The sequence below is a fragment of the Carcharodon carcharias genome, chromosome 8 (assembly GCF_017639515.1).
Source record: "Carcharodon carcharias isolate sCarCar2 chromosome 8, sCarCar2.pri, whole genome shotgun sequence".
Classification (NCBI taxonomy): Eukaryota; Metazoa; Chordata; class Chondrichthyes; order Lamniformes; family Lamnidae; genus Carcharodon; species Carcharodon carcharias.
In genome coordinates, this window is record NC_054474.1 from 175,508,335 (window position 1) to 175,524,892 (window position 16,558).

Consider the following 16,558-nt stretch of genomic DNA (forward strand, 5'->3'; position numbering starts at 1 on the left):
ATGACTTCGAGTGTTATTGATATTCAGTCTATTTTAGGATACTGGGTGACATGTTGAGTTTAAACCTGTTCTTTTATCTATGGGACTTGCATTCAAATTCAGTCCAGACATGCAGATTAATGATTCCCCTTTCTGCTATAAAGGTCCTACATAAAATGAGTTTGGGCAGCTTGAACCCGGTTCCTAACGGGAATAAATCTACAACACAAAGCTGCTCGAAATAGAGCACTAATTAGCAATCTCATTCAGAGGCCACTGGGATGGCTTGTGCGAAAATTGGAAACATTCACACCCCTGTAGCAGGGCTTGCTGTTGTGAAAATTGGTTTATGGTGCATTGAAAGGATAGAGTGGAATGAACTTTATTCTGCACCTGGCCTGTGTTATACCTGAACTGGAAAATGGTTCAGTGGGTGTTAAAAGTGGAAAAGGTTTCTGTTTCCCAGCACTGGCATCGGTCACCTTGATCAGCATTAAATTCAACCAAAAATTTGAATAGAACTCCAAGACCTACCGTAATTATTGGAGACTAATACAAATTGTTCAAATTTGCAGGATATTTCCCACACTTAAGTATTTTCCCTCTCCCTATAACAGCTATGCACTGACCTTTGATAAATACGCTTTAAAGCTTTGGTTATGCACAAGATATCAGCTGGTGTCAATCACAGCTTAAATACTCAGTGTAATAGTTGATTGGCAATACTTTTCTGAGGCCGCATGTCATTGAAATCTACATTGAGTTGGAAGCAGTTATTTTAGGCCATGTGTAAAAAATCCTGAATGAAAAAAAAGGAATAAAATTAAATAAAAACAGAAAATGCTGGTAAACTCGGCAGGTCTGGCAGCGTCTGTGGAGAGAGAAATATTTTGCTTTTATCTTAATATTTAATATCTCTCTCCACAGATGCTGCCAGCCCTGCTGAGTTTTTCCAGCACTTCCTGTTTTTATTTCAGATTTCCAGCATCCGTAGTGTTTTGCTTTTATCTGGAATAAAACGAGTTTAGTTTTGAATGTCGGAAGATGATGAAGGAAAAGTCTGCCTTGCAAGATTGGAAATAGATAGGCGACTTACTGACAGAGGCCTGGGAAAACTAAAGCAAGTGAGCTAAATGAAATTTTAAATGATGTTAACAATCTGCTGAAAGCTTCCCTGTCTTGCATTGGTCTCACGGAGTCTTTTTGAACTTTTCCTCAACCCCAAAAATGCCTTTCTGCTATACTCCAGGTAACGATTAAAAGCAGTTCCCTGCACAATGTCGATTGTGCTGAGACAGATGTACCAGCTAGGACTTACGCTGTACAAATTCCGACCACTTCTCATGCGACCAACACTGGAGAGCCGGGTAGGACCTGCAGCTGTGTTCCTGGATAATTGCAAGCAGTGTGGGGCCCTACACATATCCCTGAGACGACCACTTGCTACTAAGAAGACCAAAGGTAACCACCCTCCCTTCTTACTTCTCCCTTTTTTTATGACATATAATATGCAGAAATGAAAAAGGTGTACATTTAGTTATTGAAATCATTTGTCTTTGTAATTATGTTTGTGATACTAATATAGAAAGTCATCTGGTTCAGTTTAGTTTTTGTAATCCAGCTAGTAATGGTTGAAGTATTGGTTCAAAATGTAATCTTATTTTGGGCTTGAAATCCTATAGTCTGGGAACTTATTTTGTGGGATGCAAGTGTGTACAGTATTCATTTCTAAATTCAGTATAAAGCAAAATATTTCTTTCTCCACAGATTTTTGCTAGTTTATGAAATGGAAATGTTTACAAGGCCTTTCCAAGTGATTGCTAAAAATATCTGTTAGTTACACAGACAGCAAAATGCAAATACCACCACTAGAATGTCATTCCAAGGCAGTTATCACATGTGAGCATTTGCCCAGATGAGTTTAATGAAGATTTTAGTAAAATATTTGAAAACGAGCAGCATTATAGCACTATATACAAAGACCAGTTAACAAACAAGAAAACATCCTACTTAATTTGGTATACAGAATCGAGGAGTAACAAGCAGTGGCCTAATTACTGAATTATCCCAGTCTCTTTTGTGTCCAAACACAAAATGACCCTGCCTAAATATAACAGCTGGGGCAGGTAAACCTATGTAAACTCAAATGATTTCAGCTATTTACAGATGAGCTCCCAATGGCAAGTTACTGTGTGCTGAACTTACATTAGCTTATAGTTTCTTTATACCTGCAGAATAATGTACCTGAACTGTTGCTGATTGTAACTTGTAGTGAAATCTAAAGGACAGCCAGGACCTCGAGTGAACATCAATGCTGCTTTAGTGGAGGACGTTATTAACCTCAATGAATTAAAACAAGGAATGCTGGAAATCATTGAGAATCTCAAAAATGATTATGGGAAGAATCTAAATATAAGAACCTCACCAGGTAAGCTTGATGGATGTATGGTGTATTTTGGTAAACTTTCATAGTAATTATTGATCCTACTCTAAAAACATAAAACTTTGAAAACCTAGAGGCTTTAAAAATAAAACACACTGAATTATACTGTGTGTGTGATAAAACACACTGAATTAAAAACAAAAAAACTGCGGATGCTGGAAATCCAAAACAAAAACAGAATTACCTGGAAAAACTCAGCAGGTCTGGCAGCATCGGCGGAGAAGAAAAGAGTTGACGTTTCGAGTCCTCATGACCCTTCGACAGAATTTGAGTTCGAGTCCAAGAAAGAGTTGAAATACAAGCTGGTTTAAGGTGTGTTGCGGGGGGGGGAAGAGAGAGAGAGCATCCGACGCCTCAACAGGAAAATTTTTCTCTTTCCTCTCTCTCTCTCTCTCTCTCTCTCTTCCCCCCCCCCCTCCCCCCCCCCCCCCCAACACACACACACACACACACACACCTTAAACCAGCTTATATTTCAACTCTTTCTTGGACTCGAACTCAAGTTCTGTCGAAGGGTCATGAGGACTCGAAACGTCAACTCTTTTCTTCTCCGCCGATGCTGCCAGACCTGCTGAGTTTTTCCAGGTAATTCTGTACACTGAATTATACTGTGTGCATGATAAAACGCACTGAATTGTACTGTGTGCGTGATAAAACGCACTGAATTGTACTGTGTGCGTGATAAAACGTACTGAATTGTACTGTGTGCGTGATAAAACGCACTGAATTGTACTGTGTGTGTGGGCTTATTCATGCTGCTTTGTTGGCTGGAACTACTTTTTCATGTAGCATGATCCTTCCAGTGTCACCATGCATGTACTATCACAGGTCACCCAGAATTTTGCTTTTGCCACTCACCAGTTCCTACATAACGTTAACCAGCACTTTTTTTAAAAATGCCACACATAACAGCCGTCAATAGTCCACATAGCATTACAGTGGAATATTAAGCTGCTTGTGGTCAAAGTGGCTACCAGCCCACTACAATGTGATCAGAATGTCTTTTCTCATTAAAATCGCAGTCATAATACAAGACAGTAAGGTGACCTCCATTTTACGTTTTTTTATTCATTACCCAACAAGCTGATTTGGCTCCCCACAATGTATCCAATACCTAAATTGCTGCTCAAGTAATCACTCATTTTGTTTGGCAGAATTGACCTTCATTTCCACTGCTGTGCATTTGTGAGACTGTCCTTTTGCTGGTGCGACACTATTTTTATAGTCAAGTGCCTGAATTAAGTGTTCCTGGGTTTGCTGAAATATGCCCCAGGCTAAATTTCATTACATTATTTGTCTGAGTTCTAGAAGCTAAAACGTCAAGATGGGAGATTAGCCAAAATTTATATTTGAAAGATCTGTGGTGTGAAACCCTAATAGCTTCCAGAAATTATTGTCTGAAGACCAGAAATTCACAGTGTTCCAGAAATTCAGTGTTCCATTTTCACTTTTGGAGAATATTGCAACTGAACGGGAAGCTATCCATAATTATTATCTTTTCACAACACCGTAAAGAGTATGATTTTACTTTTGTTCCCAAAAGTGTGATGTTAAATAAAAATGGAGCATGCCCTCTTCTCCCTGCTAAGTCTTATGAAAATGATAAACTAGTTCCTAATTGCTCATTTCAGTAACCTGAATTTAAAGTATTTCAGGAAAGTACTGTGGAATTTTTCATTTGAAAGTTACATAGGACATTTAATGCTCAATTATTTTTAATTATATACCAATTTAAAAAGAAATCCAAATACCAGTTTAAGAAAGCAAATGGCATCAGCTGTCCCACATTCAAGCTTCCCAAGTTTTGATATTCCACACTTTATAAAATTCACATGCTTTGCGCATAACCATGCTTTGGGTATGCTACATTATACTTTGGTCACTTTGTACGACCTTCCAGAGCCCTTTCCTACCATGGTCCTGACCAGGAAGAATCCATTTTTGCTAATAGCTTCCTGAAAATGGTTTTTGTAGGAGGCACATGTCAAAACTGTCTAGCAGAAGTGTTTGCAGATGGTTTTCCATATAGGCTGACAGGTAACAGCATCCCAAGGCAGAAAAAAATAACAATTGTGTTCCAAATATCTAGCAAGCTATCAAGTATCTAGTTCTATCATTTAAGGAATTGTTTTTTCACCTTGGCTGATTAAGTGTTGAAATGAAACTTCCAAATAAAAAATTGCTGATTCTATTGAACTATAACATTTTTGAGAATGAGCTGCCAGTAGTAAAATTAACTTTTCTTTCAATGTTTCTGCCAACAAGTTAAGTGCATCAGAATTTGTGGCATGTGGAATAGTAGGAGCAAAATATTACACATCATGTAACATGCTGAGGCATCATTACGTATTGTCTTGCTTATGTTTAACAGACAGGAAAGAAATTTTGATACTTGAAACTTTTAATTGCCATATGGCATGATAAATTACAAACCATTCAACAAGTATTTACCTTGCCCTGAATTCTGTGGTATAGTCAGCAAGTCCCAATAATACAGTTATCTTAGCTTTATGTGAGTTGATTATAAAATTGGAAAACAAATGATGGAGCCAGAATGTGAATGGATGCTGGGCTGTAAAGCTGAGCTCTTGTTTGTAATGGAACAGTTGTCAGATACCAGAGTTCTTTTTGGATTAAATATGAGGTCCTACATCTGAAGTCATGTGATGTTAATATTTCTGTCCATGTTTACTGTAAATAAAAATGATTAAAGCTGTATTTATTGTAACATTGACAAAATAATTATGTTAGTTAGGCTTCATTTATCAGAATTGAATTTCTAAACCTCCTATTGACTTATACCACTGAGCCAAAATTTATTTCAGTCATACCTGTAGAAGGGAGCTTTTAATTCAGATAGATTTACTGAAAATATTCAGCTCCTTTTGCCTCATGAAGGCTATTAACATAATCAAGGAAGACTTTCTGGAAATTAAAACCATCAAGACTTCACATTACAAGATCAAACATCTGCAGGAAGTTCTTCCTCACTTGGATTTATAAGATGATGTCCTATTATCCAATAGGATTCTCTGATATAATTACTTGAAGAAACTAATTCATCAATGATTATTATATACCTGACTTGTTTTCATAATAATAACCAGAAGCAGCTCCATATTTCTATTGTGCATGGATGCTGTGGTTTGAAATTTTAGGATTATCAGAGTTATATCATTGATTTAAGTTGACAGCAGCCCAGAAGACACAATTATTCAGCAGCTTGAAACTTTCTTCTATTTTAAAAGAAACTTATTTCTGATCACAAGAAGAAAACAGCAACAGTATAGAATCGGCGGTTTTGGGTCTCCATTGTTTTCTGCCTATTTCCAAAATGGCTGCTTTGTAGTTTCAGAACCTAAAATATGCCACAGGCAACCAGTGAGCTGTTGCATGCCATTCATCAATTGCATTTGACATATAATTTTAACTGTGTGTTGCTGCGAGGCAATTTGTTAAGAGATAAAATTGAGCTGAATTTCTATAATTTACAGGAGATTGTCTCTCAGGACCTATGTTCTATGACCTATAAGTAGGATAAAAGTATGGGAATTTCTCAGTGAATTGTGGGAATAATTCTGAATTGAATACAGGGAAGAGCCATTTGTGATCTATGAACATTCAATTTAAACAAGTACATCTATTACTATAGAAATGTTATCCAAAAGTGCTCCATTTTACATTTACTTGATCTTGTTTGTTAAATACTGTCACTATGTGTTGGAAACATGGTATTTTCTTTAGGTGCTTTGGATCATATAACAGTTACTACTGATAATGGAAAATTTCCATTGAATCATCTGGGACAAATCTCCCTGAAGTCACCTCAACTCATCTTGGTAAATATGACAAGTTTCCCTGAGGTGAGTTAATGTGTAGAATGTGCACATGTTTATATTCTGTAAGCGTGAAATATTTGCGGTTGTAGTTAGTGATATGTGCCTATTTAACTTTTATTTGCTATATAGCTAAATATTCGTCAAGGAAAAACAATATAATTGTGTTTACAACGCTAATTATTCAATTAAGAAATTGCATTTCCATGATAAAATGTAGTAGCTCTTTTGTTATAGCCTATGTAATCTAGAAGAATAAAATATACCTTTAAAAAAAATATAAACTAATGAACTCTATTTAAGTACAGCTCTAAAGTATAGGGGTTACGTTCCCACAAAAACTTGCAAACGACGAACATACTTTACAATGAGAGTCAATTAGATAGGTTCCAGCCATCCTAAGATTTGGCATGTATATAGGATCAAAGGCAATAAAAGCTATGCTCTTAATAAATTTAAAGAGAAATTTACTGGAGCAATTGTTTAGTAAAACAATAAAACGAGAACAATGTAAAATTTGTCTCATAGTCCTTTATTTGAGAGTGGAGGTGGACTGTGATCAGGAATTAAATTACAGCAACAACGAACACCCATGTGCAACAATGGCAGACAAACGTGTGCATTTTCTACTGCAGGAAATACGTCATGGACTGTTTCCGTTTTTTTTAACTTCATTTAGGCAGTTTTGCTTTTTTAACCTGCATTTTCTATGGTTGGCTTCTATTTTTCATCTTTAAAACTGCGGATAAGCAAACATTTGGGCCTGCAATGGGCTATCTGGTGTACAAAGACTTTTGCACGGATAAGTGAATTCGCGAAAGAGGAAATCATGAATGGCGGGACTTTACTGAAAGTACTAAGCATAAAAGTCATCCAGAACCTTGATTTTTAACAGCGTTCTAAACTTATATTCAGAATCAGACCACCAACTTAAAATACATCCCACATGCAATCAGTGTGCAATTGTCGTAAAACTAAATAGAGATCCAAAGCACTTACCTCATTCTTTCTTTACAGTTCACACTACTGACTGAAGTGGTGGGGGGTGAGGCATTCTGCTATCTAACAGGTCACTAGGAGTTGTGCTGTTCCTCATTCTTGGTGGGAAGTGCACTTATTCCTCACAGCCTCCTGAAAATTGGGAACTTTCTGTGTGGTGAATCATGGACATCCTCTTGTTGTAGCTCAGCAGCTTGGCAGATGAGCGCACTACTGTGCTTTTTCACTGCTAGGTGATATGATATGTAATATTTTCCAATCTGTAAAAGCACTGTGAACCTGTTAAGTACATTTTATTTAAATTTTCAAAATTAGGAAATATTTGGAAAGCGCAATGAAAACTGGTATTCACTGGTCATCAAATCGTTAACAAGGGTACTTAAACTCAAAATAGGAATGAGAAGAATAAGAGAAGTTAGATTTTTTTTACATAGAAGATTATTAAATTATGGAATGCTTGATTGCAATTAGCTATTATGGCAGAAACTATATAATTTAAGAAGGGAATGAAGTAAGCAGTGAAAGGATAATGGGAAAAGCTGACACTATATAACACTAGTTGAAGAGCTAGCACCAGCTCTGGTGAGTTAGACTGCATAGTCTTGTTATAATTTGCATTATTTTTGACCAGTTTTAAGTAACACATTCTGCTGGATATTTGATTATACTATGTTTCAAAGGCTACCACCATGAAAAGAGTGAGCTATTCAGTTAAAACTCATGCTCAATTACAATAAAGCCTGTTGTTTACTGTATGACAAGATGATGGATTGTTCAAAACCTATTTTAACTTTTAAGTACTCTATTCCAAAACATCTTTCATGAGAAGGAAATGAGCCACACTTCCACCTTGTATTGTCTTATTCAGAAACATGTTTGCTCGGTAAACAGAGGTTTCACTACAATTGTGCAAAATTGCCCTGCTTACTTTGATAATGCCTTTTACTGTTATGAATGTGGTTACAGAGACAAAAGTATTGTTAATACAACTGTCATAACAGTAAGGGTTCTGCTATTTTCCTTTATCTTTGTGAACTATAATTTGTTCCAACACTCTGGCACGCTACAGTTTTCTGGCAGTGACTCTATTTCTCTCCTGAAGGTGCTGCCACATGTGGGGTATAGTTCTGTGGCACTGGAACCCTCCAGTAACTAGTTCAACAAGTGGTGAATCTAAGACCAGAGGACATAGCTAAAAAATTACAGCCAGGCGTTTCAGTTAGGAAATATTGGTACACACAGACTGTGGTAGAAGTTTGGATCTCTGTTCTGCATAAGGCAGTTGATGTGAGGTAAATTGTTAATTTTAAAACTGAGGGGTTAAATGGCCTATTCCTCTTCCTATGTTCCTAAACCGTTCTTAATATATGATTCTAAATGAGTATGGTAGGCTGTTTATTCACGGAAGGCATTGCAGCCTCACCTAATTCTGTCCTCTCTTGACGCAGATGTATTTCCCACCAAGGGATATTAGGGCAGCAAACAAGGTTGATTGATTTTGTTTTCTGTTCCCTCAATTCCCATTGGTTTTTACACTATCCTTAATGACTGAATAGAAATGCACAATTCCTTCTAGTTAATGACACTTTAGCAAAACTTAGAGTACCATGAATTTTCTGAGTAGAAACAGTCCAGTTAACAAAGATCATATTTCCATATTGGTATAACTCCATAGATTTAAGTTTCACAACTTTAGAAAATTTGACTGTTATACTGTTAATGCCAGGTATAAAAAAAGTAAAGTGATTTATCTTTATGTTATCGCCACTCTCCTGTCTGCTTGTGACTGTTTGTCATTTAAAGACATTGGTGTTTCTGCTTTCATCACCAGAAAGGCAAACTGAGCTTACTTATCACATTCTGATTTCTCTTTGTGTTTGAATAAAAGGGAGCTGGTCTGTCAAAACAACCCAGATCTAAATCTACTGTACAGACATTTATGCAAGGACGACATAATACTGAATTATTTTGTCTCTGAACAATCTGGGTGTTTTATTCACTGTTAAGAACATTGAGTGACTGTAATTGTGTTAGGCTATTTGTAGTCACTACAATATTTAGAAGGCAATTAACACAATTTCCCGTCATTTTTATTCTGCCTAGACCTAGAAAAACAGTTTGTGTACAAATAGTGAAAATTCGAATTTTCACTATTATAATAAAACACATTTAATTTTTCCTAAATGTATCTAATATGTTTTGAAAACTAATTGAACACTTCAGATGATAGGCTAGGATCTCAGAGCTGACTGTTTATTTCTCTTATTGCCCATTGGATAACACACAAATGGATAAAAAAAACAATTTTAAATGGAAAGGCCTCCTCTGCATTGACAGCTAGTAACTGGAGAATATGAAATAGACATGAGGCCTTCCGAACAGCATCAACAACCAAACAGATAAAATGTTCTGTTACTTCAGTTGGTGTTTCAGATATATTGGTGAATAAACCATTTAATCCCTCTTGTGGAGTGGAAAAATAAGCAGATGCAAAGATAGCAATGTAAGCAGTTTAGTTAGCTATCCTCAGTAGAGTATGGTGAACTCACAGTATCTGACTGGAGTTAGCACAGACAGTGATGGTGATGTTACCCTTTGCTCCATGATTGGTAGCCATGCCTTCAACCACCCAAGCCTCATTCGCGAGAATTCCTTGCCTCAGCCCATCTGCTTCTCCACCTGCATTTCCTCCTTACAACCCCCTCCTAATATACCCTTTCATGTGGCATCCATATCTTTTTGAAGGAGTTTTTTTTAAAGTTAGAAGCACTATCTAAACTGGTTGTTATTGTTATATCTACTAACTTGTTATTTCTATCGCTTTGCTAATTTAAAAAATACTTACTGCCATGTTGACACTTTTCCATTTGGTGGTTAATACTATCTTTCAAAAGAATACCACAATTTGTTTGACAAACATCACTTAAGAAAAGGTTGCGGCTTAAGCAGCGTGTACATGTCCTATCTACATTTGCCATGGGAACCATTAGTACAGTACAAGCAAAGTGCGAGATCTATACTGAGATTTACAAGTAGCTTTAGCTTAGTTTTTGACATCTGGCTTATAAACCACCTCTGTAGGAATGTTAAAAATATCCCTCAGAGGATATTAATTGCTTTTATTTGTACTAAGTGCCAGCATCATTAACATTCTTTATTTCTCCCTTTTTTTTCCCTATTTCTCTACTTTTTTCCTCAAGGTTGACTTTTACTGGGGTATTGTTTTATAGGGATAGCAGCATTCTGCTACCTCAGCCAAGTGACCATTTTTTAAAAATGCGTAAGCCTAGACAAACTGACAATAAAAAGCCTCACAACCCAGTCTAATCTCATCGATACTTACATTTTGCACTGGATGGTGATCAGGAGTGAGAAACCTGACTAACGCTTTCCTCCCTTACTCAACGACGTGAAGGCTAATTGTTGTTCCCCAGCTGCTGTCATGACTGAAATTACCCAGACTGGGGATTAGCTTTTGCTGCATTTCATTTGATACCCTTATCCAATAAAAATCTATCAATCTCAGTCTTGAAAACTTAAATTGACTCAGCATCCATGACCTTTTGGGGGGAGAGAGCTCCAGATGAAAAATGCTTCCTGATTTCACTCCTAAATCACCTACCCCTCTTTTTAAGGTTATGCTCTTTTTTTGATTTCTCCACCAGAGAAAATAGCTTCTCCCGTTGAATCACTATCATTTTAAAAATCTCGATTAGATCATAGCACAACTGTCTAAACTCAAGAAAGTACAGCCAAGTTAATGTAACCTGCCCTCATAATTTAACTCCTGAAGCCCTGGTATTATGCTAGTGACTCTGCACTGTATTTTCTCCAAGGCTAGTATATTCTCTCGTGAGGTTAGTTGTCCAAAACTGAATGCAGTTCCCCACATGGGCTCTGACCAAGTTTTTGTACAACCGAAGCTTTGCTTCCTCACTTTTGAATTCCAGCTACCTTGAGCTAAAGACCAAGGCCCCATTAGCCCTTTGTTCCTAGGGAGAGAGGAAGGAAAAATCAGAAAAGGCTACTTTTGCACATGGATTTGGAAAAGCACTGGTGCAGACTTTGGAGCAGACCAGTTGCTAAATCCATGTCATGTGGATGGTGTTTGGTGCAGGCAGACAAATTATAAAGTAGAAGAGACAATGAGACCAAAGCTGAACCCAAGATGAGATGATTAGCTGGAACTCAATCTTAATTAATCATTACCTTTGCAATTCATACACTTAGATTTAGGGATTTTTCTATTGAAGTTTTGAGTTCATATTTGGATTGGCAAGGAGTGCCACTGTGGACACAGTTTCACTGCTTAATGTTGATGTATATCATTATTGCTACTTTATCAAGAAATAATTCGTAGTTGATTAATGAGCAATTCTGTGTCCAGTACATAATAAAATAAGTGTTTAGCACAATTAGGAGGAAACCTGGTTTTGATTATAAAGTCCTTTCTGTTCATTGCTTTCTGATCAGCCCAAAAATTGCTCCTTAAAACTACCTACCTGTGTTTTTATTGATATCAGATCGGTATCCTTTAACGATTATGCAAGCTACTTTTTTTGTGTGTGTTTAGGTTCTGCTCTTCAACTTAAGTCTGTTTGATAATTTAGAAAATGCATTTATTTGTTATAATAAATACTATCTAAAACTCGATTAGGTACCCAATTTAAACTTAGATTTTTAAAAAAATTCTTGGTTTTGCAACTATTCCCTAGAGCATTAATTTGTGGTTTCTAAAATAGATGGCCTCAAACCATTGAAAATATGTTCAAAGAAGCAGAACTTTTTTCTTTTAAAATTTTTTTCGCTTCCTTTCTCCTCCTCTGCAATACCACAATTTTATCCCTGTGTGTGCAGGGGGACTTAACTCGCAATTCGCAGTGGGATCAAAGCTGCTTGGACTGAATCTAACTTCCTGATATTCTTGGTGAAAGAGGTAAACGTTTCCATGTTCTGGGCAAATAGATTAGCCGGACGGAGACGGAACAGTCATCTGTAAGTAATTATTCTGCTAATGCCCTTTACCTTTTGATCTGGTTCACAGGCGACAATGGCTGCCACCAAGGCCATAAGAGAAAGTGGAATGAACCTGAACCCAGAAGTGGATGGGACTCTGATCAGGGTGCCAATTCCTAAGTAAGTAATTTGAAGGTTATGCCTAAGGTTTCCATCTTTGTCTGCTGACTGTCATTACAGGGCAGTTGCTGGCAGAAATACTTACAGCTGAAAATTAAATTTCTAAATCGCAATGTGAATTTTCTTGAAGATTATTTCTGCATAAAATCCAATGTTCTGTTTTCTTTATTCAGAAAATAATGTGAGTTAAATATTTTACCTATTTCTTGCTCTAGTTTAATATACTTTGTAAAATGCAGAGAAATAATACGTAATGTAAAATGTGAATATTTGAAAATTACAAAGCCAACTTAAGTACTTGAAAGTAAATTTACTGCTGATTCAAAAGTGTGCCAAGAACTCCAGTTTAAACACTGTTAGGATAAGATGATTTTTTAAAATCCCTAGTTCTAAGTAGTGTAATTGCTTTGGTAAATCTATAGTTTTCATTCCTAATTCTTTGTCAAGTTTGCTGATCTCTTCTAAGTCTGTCTTAAGTTCAGGACAATTGGAATATTTGAAAACTGTGCAGTAATCACTTAGAATAATCCAATTATTAAGGCATGACTTAGTATTCATTTAGAATACCGCATGCCTTCTTTTAATCATGAACTCTCACACAACTTGATCTTAAGCTGTCGGATCCACTTCAGTAGTAGTATTATCTAATTGAGTGTTAAATTGGCCCAAAACCATTCCTTTGTGTACACAACAGCAAGCAAAAACCTGCTGGTTACTGGTGGTTCTGTCATTTAGACAGTTTCTAAAGACGAAAGTTATAGTGTGTACAATTAGTTCTTTAATGACTCTAGCAGCAGCTGATACACAATAGCGGCCGTAATTGTTGAGTTAATGCTTCATTGGCGGTCCCTCGGAATCGAGGATGATGTCTGTCAGGCTTAGTGAGACTTCAGATGGCTGAGGAGCCCAATTCTGGATCCACATGTTCTTCCACAATGGGAGCACATTGTTGAGTGGAGGAGTGGAAACCGCAGCCCCGGGTTGGCTTCCTTCTTCTTCCTTAGTCACCGCTGTTCTGCCTCATGGTGGAGTCACTGAGCCTCAAAGTGGCTTGTGCCTTGATGGACCAGGTGGTGCCACGTCGAGCGATCGGCATCATTCTCCTCCTGGTCAGTGGTGTTAATGCCTCCATGCTTTAGGGCGACCTTGAGCGTGTCCTTACACCCTTCCCTTTGGCTGCACTTTGAGCGTTGGCCAATGGAGAGCTGTGAGAAGAGAACCTGCCAAGGGAGGCGGGTTTCGGACATCCGGACGTAATGGCCTATCCAACGGAGTTGGTTCTGCAGGAGCAAGGCTTCAATGCTTGTAGACGCAGCCTCGTGGAGGATGCTCAAGTTAGCTTGGCGGTTCTCCCATTTGATCCCCAGGATTCGACACAAGCACTGCTGATGGAAACTCCCAAGGATCCTGATGTGCCGTCGGTAGAGAGTCCATGTTTTGCTGCATTAGAGGAGGGTGGTCAACACAACGGCCTTATAAACCAGAACCTTCGTTGACTTCCAAAGGTCCTTATTGTCAATGACACATTGGTGCAGCTTGCAGAAGGCAGTGCTGGCGCAGTTCACTCGGTATTGGACTTCCTCATCGATGGTAGTCCCTTGGGAGAGGTGGCTGCTGAGATAAGGAAAGTGCTGCACATACTCCAGAGCCACCCCATCTACTTGGTTCGTGCAGGGGATGTTCAGCTGGCCTGGGGAAAGTTGGTGAAGCACCTTCGTCTTGGCGATGTTTAAGGACAGGCTAAACCTCTTATATGAGGTGTTGAAGAGGTTAAGCGTCCTTTGCGTGTCCTGTACAGAGTGAGCCATCACGCTGTAGCCATCCACAAACTGAAGGTCGTGGACGTCCATGGTGGTGAGTTTTGTTTTTGCACAGAAGTGACCAAGGTTGAAGAGTTTCCCCTTCAGACTAAACTGATTGCCGACATCAGGTGGTAGCTCATCTCGGAAAAGGTGGATGATGATGGTCAGGTAAATGGTGAACAAGGTGGGAGCGATCACACAGAACCTCCACTCAGGACAGGGACGGTCATGTCATGCAGGAGTCTCAGGGAAATCCCCCTGTAGTTTTCACAATCAGATTTTCCCCCCTTCACAGAATCACACAGTGCAAAAGAGGCCCTTCGGCCCATCGAGTCTGCACTGACACCTGAGAAACACCTGACCTACCTACCTAATCCCATTTACCAGCACTTGGCCCATAGCCTTGAATGTTATGACGTGCCAAGTGCTCATCCAGGTACTTTTTAAAGGATGTGAGGCAACCCTCTTCCACCACCCTCCCAGGCAGCGCATTCTAGACCGTCACCACCCTCTGGGTAAAAAAGTTTTTCCTCACATCCCCCCTAAATCTCCTGCCCCTCACCTTGAACTTATGTCCCCTTGTGACTGACTCTTCAACTAAGAGGAACAGCTGCTCCCTATCCACCCTGTCCATGCCCCTCATAATCTTGTACACCTCGATCAGGTCACCCCTCAGTCTTCTCTGCTGCAACGAAAACAATCCAAGTCCATCCAACCTCTCTTCATAACTTAAACGTTTCATCCCAGTCAACATCCTGGTGAATCTCCTCTGCACCCCCTTCAGTGCAATCACATCCTTCCTATAATGTGGCGACCAGAACTGCACACAGTACTCCAGCTGTGGCCTCACCAAGGTTCTATGCAACTCCAACATGATCTTCCTTCTTTGGTAATCTGTGCCTCGATTGATAAAGGCAAGTGTCCTATATGCCTTTTTCACCACCCCACTAACATGCCCCTCCATCTTCAGAGATCTATGGACACACACGCCAAGGTCCCTTTGTTCCTCAGAACTTCCTTGTGTCATGCCGTTCATTGAATACTTCCTCGTCAAATTACTCCTTCCAAAGTGTATCACCTCACACTTTTCAGGGTTAAATTCCGTCTGCCACTTATCTGCCCATTTGACCATCCCATCTATATCTTCCTGTAGCCCAAGACACTCAACCTCACTGTTAACCACCTGGCCAATCTTTGTGTCATCCGCAAACTTACTAATCCTACCCCCCACATAGTCATCTATGTCATTTATATAAATGACGAATAATAGGGGACCGAGCACAGATCCCTGTGGTACGCCACTGGACACTGGCTTCCAGTCAATAAAGCATCCTTCTGTCACCACCCTCTGTCTCTTACAACTGAGTCACTTTTGAATCCACCTCATCAAATTACCCTGTATCCCAAGTGCATTTGCCTTCTTTATAAGTCTCCCATGTGGGACCTTGTCAAAGGCTTTGCTGAAATCCATATAATCCCTTCTTGTGGATAAGGCAGTAATTGTTGAGTTAAGCTTATACAGCAAAATAACATATAATGCAATTAATATAAAAAAATTCTAAGCTGCTTCACCTGAGACAATTCCATGGAGATAGGGATGGAATCAGGGGCAAAAGAACTTTGAGATGGTTTTGGTTTTGCCAGTGTTAAGCTGAAGGAAGTTATGACACATTCAAGACTGGATGTCTAACTGCACAGGGGCAGTCACACAATTTGGTGGAGAGGTGGAACTGAGTGTCATTGTATAAGTGTGGAAGATGACCCTGTGTCTATTGACACTGAGGGCCATATGTGTATGAGGAGAAGGAGGAGGGCAAATTGGTTCCTTGGGGAACTCCAGAGGCTGTGGTGTGGTTAAAGGAAGAGAATCCATTGCTAAAGATCCTTGGGTTACATTCAGATAGGTAGAAATGGAACCATATAATGGCATTACATGGAGCTGGATAATGAAGAAATAGTGTTGATCTCATTGTGCTGAACGCTGGAGGGAGATTCATGAAAAAAGAGGAGGGATAAGGCACCACAGTCAGAGGATGTCATTCTTCATTTTAGTTAGGGCTATTATTAGTATGAAAACCAAATCTGGGCTATAGGACCAGCTACGGAAAAAAAGGGGCACAAAACTGGGAGGCGTTGCTGTGCCTGAGGCCCTTGGAGAAGAAATGGAAGTTGGAGATAGAATGGTGGTTAGCAACGATGGGGACAGCCTGGGTGCAATTTTTGAGGTGGTGAACGATAATGACAGTTTTGAAAGAGGAAAGAACTGTGCAGGAAGATTTTATCTTGTGAAGTAACTTTGTCGGGGGGGGGGGATACGCTCTCAAATACTAGGATTTCAATCATCTACTACCCTAATGAATTCC

At 38.9% G+C, this 16,558-nt stretch overlaps 1 protein-coding gene across 2 annotated transcripts in view; it reads left to right on the top strand.

Moving 5' to 3' along the window:
- The first annotated feature begins 1,083 nt into the window (after positions 1–1,083).
- The window catches only part of mrrf (mitochondrial ribosome recycling factor), a 28,765-nt gene continuing 13,290 nt past the window's right edge, over positions 1,084–16,558 (top strand). The window contains exons 1-5 of one of the 2 annotated variants that reach the window (XM_041192829.1): positions 1,084–1,103; positions 1,229–1,440; positions 2,252–2,407; positions 6,167–6,285; positions 12,302–12,393. In XM_041192829.1, the coding sequence (XP_041048763.1) occupies positions 1,257–1,440; positions 2,252–2,407; positions 6,167–6,285; positions 12,302–12,393 (551 nt within the window). In that variant the 5' untranslated portion in view covers positions 1,084–1,103; positions 1,229–1,256. Of the gene's footprint in view, positions 1,104–1,228; positions 1,441–2,213; positions 2,408–6,166; positions 6,286–12,301; positions 12,394–16,558 lie in introns of those variants that run through there. The other variant, XM_041192830.1, reaches the window with a different exon arrangement.